The following is a 19,239-nucleotide window of genomic DNA, read 5'->3' as shown; positions in this document are numbered from 1 at the left end:
CGGAGTGGGGAAGGGATGGGCTGTGCTCTCCAAGCGCAGGGGATCTTGCTTACCACCCCCCCCCCACCACCCCCGTGCGCAGAACGCTGTAGGCAATCGAGAAAGATTTATGGAGGGAAAGAAATAGGTCAGCACCTCCAATAAGGAGAGAGGGGGCGAAGACCCCACAGGACTTTTATGAAATAGAGCAGGATAAATTGGCACCCACTGGATTAAAATCTGACTTCTCATTCCTTAGAGGAAACCTACTTTTAAAAATGCAAAAGATGCACAAGTGAATTCCGTTCAGTTGGTTACTTTGTGGATACGCTAAACTTCAACGATCGTAGTTCTTGCACAGAGTTTAACACGTGCCAGGCGCTGTTCCCACATCTGCACATTAAACCATTCAATGTTCAGAGTAATATTTGGAGACAGATATTACAAGTCTCCACGTTACAGAAGCGGGAACTGAAGTGCAAAGGGGCCAGTCCAGTGGGTGCAGCTGCGCAGCTGCGGTTCAAGTCCAGGCATCTTTCTAGAGCCCACGCCTCTTCCCCGTGCCACACGTGTAAAAACTACAGGAAGGAGAACACCGAATCACGGAAAACACTGCTTTCCTATTTTACTCATGATAAGAATGTCCTAATCTCACAAATCTAGGAAAAGACTAAACTCTTCTTTACGTTGCCAATAAAATTTAAGGTTATCCTTTGCTAAATTTTATAGCAAAATGGGCTTTTTTTCAATATAGGGGAGGCGCTGACGATCCTTTTGTTTGTTTTCTATCACGGTCTATGACTTCCTTTGCTTCTTCTAACGTATCTTCTAAACATTCTTTCCGAAACTCTCCTAAAATGAATTATAGCAAGAGTTTGTGCATGTTACCCACAGCTCTAATTCCCAGAGATGATTTTTCATTGCAGCTTCTTCTCTCAAAAGGGCCACTGTAAACAAATGCTGAGGCAACTCCGGAACCCGCAGGTACTTTCCAAGAGGACACTGCACGAGAGCAGCAGGGCCTCCTCGCTGGAATCTGCTCCTCTCAGACCTAGTCTTAGGGACTGCTTAACTCTGTACGTTCAGGATGCTTAAAAGAGAGCATCATATGGGAATATGATATTTAAAGGAAATGTCTTCATTTTTTATGCTTAACCCGTATAGAATTAAGAAAACCAGGTGGGTCTTCCTGCAATAGCTACAGTGGTAGCCGTATCTTCCAAATATTTATCTTACTTAAGTGCTATTTAACTACTTAGAGCCACCATCAATCCCCAGAGATATTAAAGCAGACAGCTCTCTAGACATAAAACACTGAATTCGTAGGCAACACTTACATCAGAAAATTTGTAGAAATCCCTGCAAAGTATGAGTCTTAAGAGACTGAGCAGGAGGTTGTAATAGAGAAAGGTGCTAATTCAACACTGAATAATTTCAAAAAGTGGCCCTGCCCCTGTGCCCCAAAGGAAGGTCCTGTCTCGGGCGGATGTGGGCCAGAGGGGCCCTGATGCCTTCGGAGCTGGGCCGGGGTGAAGGAAAAGCAGGAAGGAAGTGAATGTAGAGGGAAGGGGAGGGGAAGGAGAGTGATGCTCCAAAAACAGCACGGGATACACAGTGATTCAACACAGTGATTCAACATTCATGCACCTGACAAAGTGATCACCACAATAAGTGATGAGTAACTATTACTGACCCCACAAAGCTATTATGATATTGACTATATTCCCCATGCTATATGTTATATCCCCATGACTTATATATTTTACAACTGAAAGCTTATATCCCTTTCACCTTTTTGCCCATACTTCCCCACCCCCAGCCATCAGTTTATTTTCCGTACGGATGAGTCTTGTTTCTGTTTTGTTTGTTCATTTACAGACCCCACATGAGTGAATCAAAGGGTCTGTGTCTTTCTCTAACTTATTTCACTTAGCATCATACCCTCTACGTCCATCCATGTAGTTGAAAAGGCAAAATGCCATTCCTTTTTAGGGCTGAGTAATATTCCACTGTGTGTGTATCCATACCATGACTTCTTTATCTACTCCTCTATCCATGGACACCTAGCTTGCTTCCATAGACTGGCTATGGTAAATAGTGCAACAATGAACACAGGGGTCCATATAACTTTTGGAATTAGTGTTTATGTTTTCTTGGGGGGGCAAATACCCAGAAGTGGAATTGCTGGGTGGTGTGGTAGCTCTCGTTTTATGTTTCCGAGGAATCTCCATACTGTTTCCATAGTGGCCGCACCAGTTTACATTCCCACGAACAGTACACAAGGGTTCCCTTTTCTCAACATCCTCGACAACACGTTATTTATTGTCTATTTGATAACAGCCATTCTGACAGGTGTGAGGTGATGCCTCGCTGTGGTTTTGATTTGCATTTCCCTGATTAGTGATGTTGAGCAGCTTTTCATGTGTCTGTTAGCCTTCTGTATATCTTCTTTGGAGAAATATCTATTCAGGTCCTCTGTCCATTTTTTAATCACCTTGTTTGGGTTATTCTGATGTTGAGTTGTATACATTCTTCATATATTTTTGGGTATTAATCCCTAATCAGATATACCATTTGCATATACATTCTCCTATTTTTCAGGTTGCCTTTTTGTCTTGATGGTTTACTTTTCTGTGCAAAAAAGCTTTTAGTTTGATGTAGTCCCATTTGTTTATTTTTGTTGTCCTTGCCTGAGGAGACATATCCAAAAAAATATTGCTAAGAGTGATGTCAAAGAGTTCACTATCCATGTTTTCATCTAAGAATTTTATGGTTTCAAGTCTTACATTTAAGCCCTTAATCCTTTTAATTTTTATGTATGTTGTAAGAAAATGGTCCAGTTTCATTATTTTGCATGTATCAGTCCAGTTTACTCAGCACCCTTTATTGAAGAGACTGTCTTTTCCCCATTATGTATTCTTGCCTCCTTTGCCACAGATTAACTGACCATATAGGCATGGGTTTATTTCTGAGCTTTCTATTCTGTTCCACTGATCTATGCATCTGTTTTTATGCCAGTCCCATATTGTTTTGATTACTATAGGCACTCACAGTATATTTTGAAATCAGTGTGTGTGATACTGCTAACTTTGTTCTTTTTAAACATTTTGTTGGCTATTAGAAGTCTTCTCCTGTTCCGTATAAATTTTGGGATTTGTTCTAGTACTGTGAAAAATGCCACTGGTATTTGATAGGAATTGCACTGAACCTGCAAATTGCTTTAGGTAGTATGGACATTGTAAGGATATTGATTCCTCCAGTCCCTGAGCATGATATATCTTTCTATTTGTGTCATCAATTTCTTTCATCAACATCCTACAACTTTCAGAGTACAGGTCTTTCATCTCCTTGGATAAATTTATTCCTAGGTATTTTATTCTTTGTGATGCAATTGTAAATGGGATTATTTTTCCTAATTTCTCTGATACTTCACTATTAGTGTATAGGAACACAACAGATTTCTGTATATTAATTGTGTACCCTGCAACATTAGTAATAGTTTTTTGGTGGAGTCTTTAGGGTTTTCTATATATAATATCCTGTCATCATCTGCAAATAGTGAGTTTTACTTCTTCCTTTCCAAATGGGATCCCTTTTATTTCTTTTTAATGTCTGATTGCTGTGGCTAAGACTTCCAATACTATGTTGTCAGTGAGAGTGAGTTCCTTGTCTTGTTCCTGATCTCAGAGAAAAAGCTTTCAGTTTTTCACCACTGAGTACGAACTGTGGGTATCTCATATATGGCCTTTATTATGTTGAGGTATGTTCCCTCTATACACACTTTGTTGACAGTTTTTATCGTAAATGGATGATGGATTTTGTCAAATGCTTTTTCTGTATCTACTGAGATATGTTTACCCTTGGTTTTACTAATGTGCTGTATCATGTTGATTGATTGGCAGATATTAAGCCATCCTTACTTTCCTGGAGTAAATCCCACTTGATGATGGTGTATGGCCCTTTTAATGTATTATTAAATTTAGTTTTTTAATATTTTGCTGAGAATTTTTGCATCTGTGTTCATCAGGGATATTGCCCTACAGTTTTCCCTGTCTCTCTCTCTGTCTCAGAGTATCTTGTCTAATTTTGGAATCAGGGCAATGCTGGCCTCATAGGATGAGTCTGGAAGCATTCCTTCCTCTTCAATTTTTGTAACATTTTGAGGATAGGTATTCTTTTTAAATGTTTGGTAGAATTAATCTATGAAGCTGTCTGGTCCTGGACTTTTGTTTGTTGGGAGTTTTTGATTACTGATTCCATTTTGTTACTACTAATCAATCTGTTCGCACTTTCTATTTCTTCCTGGTTCAGTTTTGGAAAGTTGTATGTTTCCAGAAATGTTTCTTCCAGGTTATACCAATATGTTGGTATATAATTGTTCATAGTATTCTCCTATTATCCCTGGTATTTGTGGTGTCAGTTGTAACTTCTCTTTCATTTCTGATTTTACTTATTTGGGCCTCTCTTTTTTTCTTGATGAATCGAGGTAAAGATTTACCAATTTTGTTTATCTTTTCAAAGAACCACCTCTTCGTATCACTGTTCTTTTATGCTGGGTTTTTGCTGTTATCTCATTTATTTCTGCTCTGACCTTTATTATATCCTTTCTTCTACTCACTTTGGGCTTTGTTTGTTCTTTTTCTAGTTCCTTTAGGTGTAAGGTTAGATTTGAGGTTTTTCTTGTTTCTTGATGTAGCCTGTATAGCTAAAAGCTTTTCTCTTAGAACTGTTTTGGAACATTGTGTTCCCATTTCCATGTCTCAAGGCATTTTTTATTCTTCACTGACCCACTGGTTGTTTAATAGCATGTTGTTTAGCCTCCAAGTATTTGTGTGTTTTTCCGGTTTTCTTCTTGTATGTGATTTCTAGTCTCATATTGTTGTGGTCAGTAAAGATGCTTGAGGTGATTTCACTTTTCTTAAATTTATTGAGACTTGTTTTGTGGCCTAACGTGATCTATCTTAGAGAATGTTTCATGTGCACTTGAAAAGAATGTGCATTTGGCTGTTTTGAGATGGAATGTTCTATATATATCTATTAAGTCAATCTGTTTTAATGTGCTATCTAAGGCCAATGTTTCCATGTTAATTTTCTGTCTGGATGACATATCCATTTGATGTAAGTCAATGTTAAGGTCCCCTATTATTATTGTATTCCTGTCAATGTCTCCCTTTATGTCTGTTAATATCTGCTTTAAGTATTTAGATGCTCCTATGTTGGGTACATACATGTTTACAAGTGTTATATGGTCTTGTTGAATTGACCCCTTTACCATTATATAATGACCTTCTTTGTCTCTTAATGCAGTCTTTGCCTTAAAGTCTATTTGTCTAAGTACAGTTGATAGGTATAAGTGGTCCCATACAGTTCAAACCATGTTTTCCAAAGGTCAACTGTATTTTTGATCTATAGTTGTGAATCTACATTTGCAGAGGACTGACTGAGCTTTAATCAACTTTTTGATTGTGTGGAGGGTCAGTGCCCCAATCCCTGTGTTGTTCAAAAGTCAACTGTATAGATACCCTAGCTTTCTTTTGGTTTCCGTTTGCATGAAATATTTTTTTCCATACTTACACTTTCAGTCTGTGTTTGTCCTACATGTGCAGTGAATCTCTTGTAGGCATCATATACATGGGTCTTGTTTTGTTTTTTTAATCCATTCAACCACTCTATGTCTTTTGATTAAAGAATTTAATCCATTTATATTTAAAACAATTACTGATAGATATGTATTTACTGCCATTTTGTTCACTGTTTTCTGACAGTTTTGTAATTCCTTTCTGTTCCCTTTTTCTTCTCTTGCTTTCTTTCTTTGTGGTTGAGGAGTTCCTATAGTGTTATGCTCAGGTTCCTTTCTCCTTGTATTTTGTATATCTACTATGGGTTTTTGTTCTGTAGTTTCCATGAGGCTCACATATGTAACAGCTTCTCTCTCTCTCACTCTCTCTCTCTATATATATCTATAAATGTACATATATACACACATAATATACAAATCTATTTTAAGTTATAAGCAACTTAAGTTTGAATGCATCCTAAAACTCTACATTTTTGCTCATCCCACCGTCACACTGTTTTTGATTTCACATTTTACATCTTTTCATTTTGTGAATTCCTTAACTAATTATTATAGTTATAGTTGTTTTTACTACTTTTATCTTTTAACCCTCATACTAGCTTTATAAGTGACTGAGTCACACTTGTGTGCAGGGGCTGGCCCCTTGGAGCAATAGCCACTTTGGAGGGGCACTGGTGCCAGCCAAGACCATCTGCCAGGTGTGGCAGAGCTGGAATTGCTTTGGTTGGGTGCCAGCCTGCGAAACAGGCTGGGTGAGGTGGGTCCTTAGGGTAACACCAACACAACAGGAATCATAACGTCTCATTTTTAGGGTTGGTAAGAATCAGGGAGAGCATATGTGTGTGTGCACACATTTACAAAAGTAGGCATTCAGTAAATAGCATTTGTTACCAGTATTTTCACACAAGTATTATTCAAATATGAATAATGAATGTTAAAATAAAACTACAAAAGGTCTCTGCTTTTTATACAAAGTGGGTTTTGAAAGTCTCTGTCACCTCTCCTTAGGAAAGACTCATTATTGGGTTCAGTTCTCTAAAAAATTATTTTGAAAGTTTATTTTTTTCTGAGACATGCAGTGAGAGTCATTTTCAAGGAAATATCTTGAAAAATTCAAGGAGGAAAAAATTATGCTAAAAATGTGAGACACTTATACAGGCATACATCATTTTACTGTATTTTATAGATGTTATTTACACATTGAAGATGAGGCGCTCAACCAGCAAAAAAATTACAATTCATTTTACCACCAAGCATGTTTTATTGCAGTGCTCTAGAAGTGAACCCTCAATATCTCAGAGGTAATGCCTATACAGAAATTCACAGTTTTAACTTCATTAACTTAATAATTTTCTCCTACATCCCTCCTTATTGAATGAAGGCCACTACATTTCAAGCACAGTAGATGCTGGTAAGTTAACTGCAATGTACATCTTTGGTAAGTGTTCAGTAAGATACTTATTAAAAATACTGCTTCGTGGTTAGACTAAAGGATTTAAAGGGCCTGAGGTAGAGTGGTGAAGGAAGAAGAAAATTAATGGTATTTGACCACTCTACCTCCTAAATACAAACTGAATGGAAAATATTAGACAAAATCTTGAGTGATTCCTTGATTTTTGGTTCAAGAAGATTTCTTCTGATACTTGTAAACAGACAAGTGTCTCCCCACTGCACATGAAATGGCTATAATATTATGATTCCAGAGCTCAATGGAATGGTCCTGTTACTACTAAAAAGTCTCCATACCAAAGAGTGGCCCATGTGCCCACACCTTTGAGATGAAGAAGACTGAGTTTTCTTCAGGGTCTTCCCGAACCTTCTACAAAGACGTTTAAATGGCACGGCAATCTGTCTTTTCTGGAGGGGAAAAAAGTCTCCAGACTATGGTTTTATTTACAATGCCGACTATCACCTGTGCTGAATGATGGATTCACGGTTAAGTTAGAAATGAACTACCCTGGAGCAGCAATTTGAGAACTATATTATTTTTTAAATGTCTACTTTGTTAGTTTTTTTTCCTTCTCTCCTGTTTGATTGCATTAAATAAGAGCATTACAAAACAGTATGAACTTCACAATGTGTTGGGGGAAAAAGAAAACTTTGACACAGTCAAAATGCCTCCAGCATAGATTTCTTTTTATGAGATATGGATTTGAGTGCATCTTGGCAAGAAAGCAGAAAGATAAGCCTTCAAGTATTACCTATCAGCTTACTAAGACAATCTGGATTTTAATATAAATCAAGGAAAATGACTTGAAAGCCTACAGGTAAGCTGAAAAACATTCCCTTCCCCCATGAGCATGCTGAGTGGAAGGTCTTCTCTGTGCTGTTCTTTATCCCCATGTAGGAGGGGAGTCAATGACATTTTAAAGTAAAATCCAAGAACTATTCCAGTTCTGTTGAAGATTTTTAAAGTCCTCTGAGGTTTAGAAAATAGAAGGTAACCTTTATTTAAAGCCATGTTAAGTTAAATGAAGCTTCTTTTAAATAAGTTCTCACACTTAGAAAATGTTTTACCAAAAACTGAATAGAGTTGCATATTATTCTAATATTCCTTTGGCTTAGAGCTTGTTAACTCAGGGATAGAGAATTAAAGCAGCTTTTTACTTGACCTTTTATTTTACTCTGTGTTTACCATGAGAACATATAACAGCATCACGCTTTGAGAATTTTTGCAATTTTGCAACAACCTCGAGAATATTTGATATAGAAATATTTTCTTTGCCTATATTCATAAAATTGGGGGTCATTTTGCTGAGAAGCAATTTGTCATTATCTATTTCAAGTTTACCCAATAAATAACATGCATTACTCTGGGTCAGACAACACTGTGCCACCACATGAAGAAAACACCAGTGAAACTACCAGAAATACTGGAAAAAATGACTCCTTTCCTCTAAGTGCAGCAGATGTCAACTGCAATGAGCATCCTACTGCAATGTCATTATGCTGGAATTAGATTGCTAAAGGAACTTTTGGAAGAATTTCTATCAACATATGATAAATATCTACCCTGTCTGACCTCTCTGCAGAACATGATTTGTTGAAATAGCCACAGGCATTATCTAGTCACAGAAAAACAAAACGACTTATGAGAAGATAAGACTTGATGACCTAATTGCAAAATGAATGTAGGAAAGAAAAAAAAAAAAAGATGCAGCTGTCCCTTTCTGTACACAACAGACATGACCCCCAAAGAGCCGGAGATAAATCACATCAAACTTTAACTGAACTCATAGGAGGGTCTTGAATAAATCCCCCCCACACACACACAATGTTCTTCCTTTTCGGTCTGTAGACTACACTACCAGACAAAGGGAAAACACAGAGCCACATTCACCCAGATTACTGAGCTGATTAGTTGATACAATTAAACAATACAAACTGTGCTGGCTTGAATGTTTTTGCATAGATTAGAAATTGCACAGGTAACCTGAACGCCCTATAAGTCAGACCAACCAGTGGGCCTAGATGGAATTTCAGTCTGAAGCATTAGGTAGTGCCTCTGGGTTGCTACTTCTCACATATGCCTAAATATTATGATTTTAGTGACCATAGGGCAGCAGGGCCAATTTTCTTGCTGATATTCTTATGTTCAATAAATCGTTTTAGAAGTAACTATGATGTAGGCAATATTAACTATTACAAGATATACAGGGGTGGGCCTGTATTATTATTTATTATTGTATTATTATTTATTATTGTATTATTTTCCATATGAACAACTGTAAACCTACTTTGGCACACCCCTATATATATATATACTGTGTGTGTGTGTGTGCGTGTGTGAGAGTATAACTTTTTATTTTATTTTATTTTTTTATTTTTTTTAATATCTTTATTGATTTTAGAGAGAGGAAGGGAGAGGGAGAGAGAGAGATAGAAACATCAATGATGAGAGAGTCATTGATCGGCTGCAGCCTGCAACACGGGCATGTGCCCTGACCAGGAATCGAACCCTGATCTCCTAGATCCTAGGTCGACTCTCAACTGCTGAGCCACGCCTGGCCGGGCAGAGTATAACTTTTTAAAGATGGAACACTAGGAAAAACTATTTTCCTTAAAAACAAAAAGCAAAAAAAAAAAAAAGGCCCATATACTTTTTAAGATCCCTGTATTGACTCTGCTATAAAGAGACAACAGGGTGGTGGGAGGCTGCTCCCCCGGCCCTGCGGTCAGCACTCAGTCTCTCCATTGCTTGTTCCCTTTACTCAAGCTCCTGCTGCACAGAAGCTGCCCTGACAACTGCCCTCCCACAACACTGCTCTGGTGCTGTGGTTCAAACATCAGCCTGTGCATGGTTCTCTAGGGAGAGAAAGCTTACCTTGTTTCTTCTTTCCCTCCAGTGACCCTGTGCTAACACCCAATGCAGAGCAGAGAAGGGAGTGGCAAAGGTGGTGACTAAACCGTTCCCTAAGCAGGGGTGGGGAAACTTTTTTCAGCCAAGGACCACATAGCTATTTATAAAATCATTCGAAGGCCATACAAAATTATCAACTCAAAAATTAGCCTGCTATAGTTGGTCCAACGTTTAATTGAATTTACTGAATGCTGAGTCCCTGCCTGCAGTTGCCTTGGCAGGGCCAGACCAAATGATTTCCAGGACCCCATATGGCCCACGGGGGGGACGCTCTCCACCCCTGCTAAGCCCTAAGAGTTTGTTCTGCTGAGGCAGAAGCCTTTGCTTTCCTTTCACCTCAGCCCAGGAATATACTTGTTTTCTGGAGCAGGGTAAGAAACTGAGGAAGTCATGAAAAAAACAAAAGTTAAGGATGTTTGGTGATAGATGTTTACTAGACTTACTATGGTGATCATTTCATTTCACAGCATATACATATATTTAATTATGCTGTACACCCAAAACTAATATAATGTTATATGTCAATTATATCTCAATTAAAAGGAAATGGAAGAACTCAATTAGAGAGCGCTATCAGACTAGGTGCTATAACACATATGAATGCACAACCTTCATTTACAGATTCTTCCTTAAGACTGTCTTGGGAAGGATCCTGTCTCTTTTGTTAATTGATTTACTTTTATTGTCTTGGGAGAGAATTCCTAGCTGTTTTGAACTAAAGCTCCTGACAAAGATTCTCTGCCCTTCTACATGCCCAGTAGACTAGAGATGACCCTCTATCTTTAGTAATATAGGCACACCCAACTTTTAATACCTTGCCTAAAGAATTTGCCCAGGAGAGACACTCGAAACACTGTAACTTCACGTCTATCAAACTGAGGGATGCATATGTCAGGGCGCATACATAACCGATGATAGGACACACAAAACCAATGAATAAACTCTGAAGATATTCAGGGGGAAAAAACATTTTTAGAATAAAGAAAGCAGTTATATTATAGAAGAGAATACAAACTTGTTCATTTCTAGGATAAAACATAAAAATTCATATAAATGTAGAGCTTACTGCAGCTGCCTTTTGCTGTGGTACCCAGGCTCCCCAAAAGCCTGCCTCGTTCCACTCACCTTTGAAGCTAAGTGGAAATGTTTGCAAATTATTGCCTAAAGTAAAACCTAGATCTCGCTCAGGTTTCTTCTTCTGTTGTATAAACAAATCATGACTCTAGTACACATCTCTGCAACATGAAATAAACTAGAAAGACAAATCATAAGAGATTAGCAACAAAATGATGGAAACAATATATATATTACTTTGTACTCAAATTTGCTTATGATTCTAAAAGTAGTAATCGTGTCCCTACTAATTCAAAGCTTAGTCTTGGCAACCTGGGATTAATAAAGATAAACAGGCTTACAGCAATGTCTTAAAAATCTGGTACATGTACACTTTAGAACTATTATTAAAACTTCTAAGAAAATCAATTTGGTTCATTTAATGATACATAGAATTTTGCACCTGCTGTTCCCTCTGCCTGGAACACTCTTCCCTTAAGTTCTCTGTGTTGCTGATTCTTTCTCACCCACCAAATTCACCTCCTCAGAGAAGCCTTTCCTCACTGTCTCACCTAAAGTAGCCCCTCTTCGGTCCCACTATAAATGTGACTATCCTGTTTGTTTCCTTCAAAGACATTACCACAATTTGAGTTATCTGATAATTATTTCCTCTTTTATATTATTTGCTTGCCTCTTCCTAACAGAATAGGCCAGAACCTTGTGTGTCTTATTTATTGTCACATCCCTATCTCTACTGAGTGTCACTCAATAAATATTTGTGAAGACAGCTGCATAGTATTTAGAAGTTAAAACACACACACACACAAAACAGGCATTTCTCAGTCTTTTAAAACTCTAAAAAAAAAAATCAGACTATGAAGCTATTATAATCTGGCTCTCTTTTCTTACAAACCTAAAAGAAACTGAAGCTCAGCAACTCCCCCCAAATCCTTTTAGGATTACACGTTTGGGGAGGAGCCAGCACTAGTCTTCCTTTCCCTGTCTCTCACTCCAGGGAGCTCTGCAAACCATGCTGTTGTTTCTCCTGGTTTCACGTTATTAGTCCTACAGGACGTATAAACAGTGTTAAATACACGTGAAAACCAATCACTCGCTTCTTTACCCATAAACGGCTTTTTTTTTTGCCAACTACAGTGGAGAAATCACATGCTAAGGAGGTTGACCTCTATGCCATGTGCAGAAGAGAGAGAATCCCATTTCAATCCGCTCTCCTTCCACAGCGTGGCCTGTGAGCCTCGCCTCTGCTGCTGATGTGGCCAGAGCAGCCACCACACTCACTGAAAAAGTCATAAAGTGTGTTCTGAAACTACAAGTAAGTACCATATGCAATGACATCTCACACATCCAAACAAGTAATTTAACAAGTACATACTTGAATAGCTAAGCCTACTTTCCACAAAGAGATCATGTTTAAACTCAAGTAACCAAGAAAAAAAATCCTGCAAAAGAAGGGTCACATAAGCAAGTGCCGTAAGAGTCACAGGTCTCAAATCCTCTGAAAGCTTCTAGAGAAGGACATGATTTACTCATCTGGAATCAGACCTAACGGAAGCTCACAGGTATCAGGTAAGTAAGCCACCATGTCTAACAATAAAACATTTCTCCCTAAAAGAAACAGGGGTCTTATGAATCGACTTCTCTCCAATCTCCTGAGTATTTTGCGGTGGCTAAAGGTCAAGGTTCTTCCCTCGGGCAGCCACCTTCCACTGCCCATAGTTCCCAGGCTTGAAGCTATGGATCAGAATTCACCCCACCAGGACCCACGACCAGCTAACCAGGTCACTGTCTAACTCTCCAACGCAATGGCTGATTTATTGTCTCTGGGCAGGGCATTTTTATTATTTCAAAGTTAGCTGTTTCTTCATGTGTATTTGTCCACCTAGCTTATCATTTTCCAATGTAAAGAACAGAGGGCCAGGACCCTACCAGTTTGTTAGCACAAACCCTAGCAGCCTCTATTTTCCAATGAACGCGGTACAGAGTCTTGCTCCTGGACACAACAATGCTGGGATAAAACTCATACATGTGCAGACCATGTTTTCCTGTGGCCGGATTTCTCAATCATAAGAACAAGGCCCCATATCACTGCTGCCATATAAACACTGGCATTTTCTGTGTGTCTGCACTCAGGCCATGAACCTATTAAAACGGTGCTTTTAAAAAAAAGAGTATGAGATTAGTTTTGAAATGAAGCAAGATGATAGTACTCAAATAATACAAATCCACAAATGGATAAATTATTAATCTCATTAGTTACAAACTTTAGAATAATTACCCAAGCATGAGACAAATATTATTAGGATTCAGTGGGTAACAGCATTTTTTAAGACCTGTGCCAAAAGTGTGTATAAAGCAATCTTAGGAAATAGGTAAAATAGCTAAAAATTTTATCTACACCCAAGAAATAATGCCTTCTTTAGCTCCCAAAGACTTCTGATAAAAACTAAAGCAGATGCAGATAATTGCAATCCTATGTAACTCCAGTTTCTAAAAAAATCCATTTGGTTATACATTCCAAATAGTCACAGGACCCACACACAGTGTGTGTCGTCAACAGTGCATGGCTAGACCATCAGACTGATTTTTAAGTGGTCAAAATGAAGATGCATGCTGAGTGCTTTATAGTAAAATCAATGGTATTCCTATTGTTAAACAAGAAGGCTTTTTTTTTATTAAATTGTTTTTCTTATCCCTTACATTAATGAAAACTTTTGTTCTAAGTAGTATTTAATAACCTAGTACTCTGAAAAGTTTTTCACTCACACATTATTAGCCCACAGGTTTCATGTAGAACAATTAATATGAAAACCTATTTCATTCAAGCTACTGCTGAGAGGAATTTAGACAGGAGCATAAAGAAGTAATTTGTAATTTAAATAGACATTTAAAATCATACTTTTAAACTTAACATAATGTTGCATTCCGTAAAAGTATATTACTTTGTTAAAGCAAAATTCCCTTTTATATTTGCACTAATGTGCTATTCAGGAAATGCTGAGAATGGTATGCGCTATGAAACTTTAAAAAATGACCTTCACCTAGAATGGGCGGACAATTAGTTGGGGCTTTGGTTTGAGCAAGAAGTTTATCACATCATACTACTGCACTTTCAATAAAATTAAGTCAAGCCATGTGTGGCTAACATAGTAGCCAGCTTCTACAGTGTTCATTCTATTGTTTCAGGAAAGCACAATCTTCAGCTCCACCAAAAATCATAGAAAAAGGTGAGGGAACAGACCTTCCAAGTGTGTGTATGACATATATCAACAAAGAGGTGTGTGTTTGGCATTTTCTCAGGTATAAAAAATAATGTGAGTAATATAAGTCAGCATCTTCATTGAAGCTACCAATTAAGACAAAAGGAAGGTCAAGAGAAAGCAAAACAATTTTGGGAAATGTGAATCCTGCAGGCTGTTGTTGAAAAATGTATTGTAAAATGTCTCCCTTTCCCCATCATTTGCATCCTATAAATCGCTTACCCAAATCAGCGTGTCAGGATTATAGATCCTGCCTGAGAATTTTGTAAATCCCTACATGATGACTTCTCTGAAAATAAGTTCACCAACATACATTAACTAGAAACTTCCCCCTTTTGGATTTCTGACATGGCACAATTAAATTAGATGGTCAACTAAACAGGAAAACACAGAATGATTCCAAAACTAAAGAATGAAGGTATTCTCATTCTTTATAAAAATTAATACGGAAATTAATGCAACATATAAACAAATATTTAATTTTACTTAAATGATTTGACAGTTCACATAAATTTTTAATTAATATGGGAAATCAATAATGCATATGTATCTTTATATATGACAAGTTTATATATAAAATAAACATGCTCAATGGGCAAAAACTAAAAGCTTTTCCCTTAAGATTGGGAACAAGGCAGGGATGTCCACTTTCACCACTCTTATTCAACATAGTAATGAAGTCCTAGCCACAGCAATCAGACAAGAAGAAGAAATAAAAGGTATCCAAACTGGAAAGGAAGAAGTAAAACTGTCCTTATTTGCAGATGCCATGATATTGTACATAGAAAACCCTAAAGACTCCACCAAAAAACTACCAGATCTAATAAATGAATTCAACAAAGTTGCAGGACACAAAATCAATATCCAGAAATCAATGGCATTTTTACCAATAATGAAATATAAGAAAGAAAAACTAAGAAAATAACCCCATTTACTATTGCAACAACAAAAAATCAGGCACCTAGGAATAAATTTAACCAAGGAGGTAAAAGACCTGTACTAGGAAAACTACAAGATATTGAAGAAAGAAATTAAGAGAGATACAAATAAGTAGAAGCATATACCATGTTTATAGATTGGAAGAATTAACATCATTAAAATGTGATACTACCCAAAGCAACCTATAGATTCAATGCAATTCCTATTAAAATACCAACGGCATATATTTCAAAGACCTAGAAAAAATATTACAAAAATTTATATAGAATGAAAAAAGACACCAAATAGCCTCAGCAATCTTAAGAAGAACAAAGTTGGAGGTATCACAATACCAGATATCAAACTAAACAACAAGGCCATTGTAGTATTGGCACAAGAACAGGCATATAGACTAATGGAACAGAACAGAGAGCCCAGAAATTGTCCACACCATTATGGACATTTAATATTGGACAAAGGAGACAAGAGCATACAATGTAGTAAAGACAGCCTATTCAATAAATGATGTTGAAAAAATTGGACAGGTACATGCAAAAACTGAAACTGGAGTACTTATCATCTTATACCATACTCAAGAATAAATTCAAAATGGATAAAAAACTTAAATGTAAGTCACAAAACCATAAAAATCCTAGAAGAAAACGTAGGTAGTAAAATCTCAGACATCTCTCACAGCAATATTCTTGCCAATATGTGTCCGAGGGCAAGAGATGCTCAGGAAAAGATAAACAAAGGGGACTACATCAAGCTAAAAAGCTCCTGCTCAGCAAAAGAAACCATCAACAAAATGAAAAGAGAATTCACAGCATGGGAGAACATATTCACCAATGATTCATCCCATAAAGGGTTAATTTCCAAAATATATAAAGAACTTACAGAACTCAACGCCAGGAAGACAAACAATCCAATTGAAAGATGGGCAAAGATCTGAATAGATACTTCTCTAAAGAGGGCATACAGATGGCTAATGGACATATCAAAAAATGCTTAATGTTACTAATCATCAGAGAGATGCAAATTAAGTCAACAATAAAAATATTTTTTAAAAAAACCAAAAACCTACAATGAGGTATCACCTCACACCTGCCAGAGTGGCTACTATCAGTAAATCAAACAGTAAGTGCTGGCGAGGGTGTAGAGAAAGGGGAACCCTAGTACACTGCTGATGGGAATGCAGACTGGTGCAGCCACTATGGAAAACAGTATGGAGTTTCCCCAAAAATTTAAAGATGGAGCTGCCTTTTGACCCAGTGTTCCCACTTCTGGGGATATATCCTAAGAATCCCGAAACAGCAATTAGAAAGAATATATGCAGGCCGATGTTCATAGCAGCATTATTTACAATAGCCAAGATCTGGGAACAGCCCAAGTGCCCAACAGCAGATCAGTAGATAAAAAAGCTGTGGCACATATACACAATGGAATACTACACGGCCGTAAAAATGAAGGCTCTCTTATCCTTTGCGACAGCATGGGTGGACTTAGAGAGTATTACGCTAATCAAAATAAGCCAGTCAGTAAAAGACAAATATCACACGATCTCACTAACACAGAGTCTAATGAACAAAATAAACTGATGAACAGAATGGAACCAGAAACATGGATACATGGAACAGACTGGTGGGTGCCAGAGAGGATGGGTGGGGGCGGCTGGATAAAGCAGGTGACGGGATTAGCTAAAGAACATATATGCACACCCCACGGACGAGGGGAATAGTGTAGGGAAGGCCAGGGGAGGGGCACTCGGGAATGGGTCGAGGTAGGCAAAGAGGGGCGGGAATGGGGGACATCTGCAATAGTGTAAACATTAAAAGTTTTTAATAAAAAAAAATTAAAATAATAAACTAAAATAAACATGTACTCAAAAAATACCCATATACACAAAATAATGACACTATGTCAAGTATATCCAATTTAGAAAGCCTGGGAGAGACTATACAAAAATTAAAATAGTAATTCTGTGAGGATAGTAGCATTATGGGGGAATTTTTCTTCATTCTATTATAACATTACTATGTTGCTTTAAAAATGAAAATATATTTTTTGGTTATACACACATAAAGACTACATAATTTAGAGATATTAAATAATACTAGAATATAATTTCCAAATAAACCGCCGTGTAGTTTTAAAATTCACGTAAGTACAAAATCCACATACCTGAACCAACCTCCTTCTCCTCTTCCTCAATGTTGTTCTTGATGCTGTCGTATTCTTCATCGATGGTCTGGTTACCGCGCATCTGGGACAAAATTCTCCGGGCCTTCTGAGTCTGTCCTTTCTGAATAAGCCATCGAGGGCTTTCAGGCAAAAAGAGAAAGCCAAAGAACTGTATGACTGCTGGAACCGCTGCAAGTCCCAGCATGTACCTGCAAAAAAAACCCACATGTTATTGTAGAATGTGGCCTTATTAGCACCGCATTGGGAATAACAGCTAAGGCTAAATTAGTGAGAATGACTTTCTTTTTATTACATGTGTGATATTTTCTTTTTATTATATATTTATGACGTGTGTGTGTATCACCAGAGAAAACGATATTTTTATGCTGTAGTGAGAAAGTGAAAAAACGAGAAAAGTCTGATTGTTCTCTATGTCTCATACAAATTATGATGAAAAGGAACGGGTGAAAGTCGCGATAGTTACGCACATGTGTTCTGAACCCAACGCAGGACGCAGAACACCAGTCATCAACCCTACCCAATGTGTGCGGTATAATCCTGCACTCTATAATATAAAATGGGATTAAGACAAAGCTCTCTGACCTGTTTAAAAGGCACACTTTTCAATAAAATGCCAAGTTGATTTTAGTTAGTTCTGCTCTGTGAATAATTAGTTATGATTTCATTTTGCCATCAAGCCATCATGTTCACCCTCATTAACTAAGGGGTAGAAGCCTACAGGATTAAAAGGATGGAGCTGGAAGCAAATAATCTTTATTAAAAAGATGGAAATGCAAACAACACCACCACCACCACCAACTCCTGCTCATGTTGTTTTAAGTTACATGTCATCTTTTTAAAATGTCTGTTTTTAATGGCTGGCAAAATTCTACACAGCAAATAAAATATCATTTTAAAACCATTAGAGAAATAACAAAAATAGTAATACGAGTCCATCAATATGAAAGATCTCTCTAAATTATTCTGACCATCAGACTGATCTCCTAACATCTCTAGGACTCGATCTTTACAAACTGAGGGGTTAGATTAGGTAAACTTCAAAGTCTCTTTCAACTGAAAACTTCTATGAATCTAGGACACCCTGGATGTTTTCTGTTGATACAAGTTCCCTGGGTATGTTCCATAGTAGATTCATGACGGTAGAGTTCAGAAGACCAACTCCAATTACATAACAATCATGCTCGTGGATGCTGATAAACCAATGAGAAGTCCCCTAACTCAATACCCTTTCAAAGCTATTCTCACATTTAAACTACATTAACCACAAGGAGTTAGATGGGCCAGGTACAGAAACCCAGGTATAGAAACTCGGGTACAGAAACTCACCAGGGCGGGAAGCCCCAGCTGCTTAGCAAGGGGCAAAACTGGGAAAACAAGAACCTGTCCCCAGGGTAACCTATCCTCCCCCAGCATATTGCTGCTCATGCGGTTTAGACCCCCTGAGTCTTCCTCCCTAAAGGTAACGCTAGGCCTCAGCTGTATTTCAGCTCCAGGCCCAGAACAGAGGCAAAACCAAACAAAGGGCACAGTGGCTGCCTCAGGACCAGCTACATTGACTAATGACCCCCTGCCCTGGCACTGAACAATCAGTGGAGACTACTATCCTGGAAAGCTGATGAATATTCTATTGACACTCCTGAGACCTCTAGTAAGATTTCCACCTGCTAGAAAGAGATAAATACATTCAGGACAAAGAACTCAGTGCATGCTCCCCTGGCACTGCCCATCTCCATCCCCCTTCTTCCCTCTGAGGGGACCTCAAGAGACTTGCAACCGGGGGAGCAATGGGCAGTGGCAGCTCATCCTGGGCTAACCCCTGAACCTGTCTCCAAGGCCCCCTTTTCCCTAACTTCCCAGTGAGCCAAAGCAGC

The 19,239-nt window shown here is 37.9% G+C and overlaps 1 protein-coding gene across 1 annotated transcript in view; it reads right to left on the bottom strand.

Moving 5' to 3' along the window:
- SLC2A13 (solute carrier family 2 member 13) overlaps positions 1-19,239 on the bottom strand; it is a 270,634-nt gene that overhangs the window by 186,557 nt on the left and 64,838 nt on the right. The window contains exon 3 of the mRNA XM_081128412.1: positions 17,348-17,556. Coding sequence (XP_080984538.1) covers positions 17,348-17,556 — 209 coding nt within the window. The remainder of the gene's footprint in view (positions 1-17,347; positions 17,557-19,239) is intronic.

Source organism: Miniopterus schreibersii, assembly GCF_964146895.1.
Source record: "Miniopterus schreibersii genome assembly, chromosome: 2".
NCBI classification, from domain to species: Eukaryota; Metazoa; Chordata; class Mammalia; order Chiroptera; family Miniopteridae; genus Miniopterus; species Miniopterus schreibersii.
The sequence above is the reverse complement of the archived record's forward strand: the minus strand, read 5'-3'. Positions and strand labels throughout refer to the sequence as shown.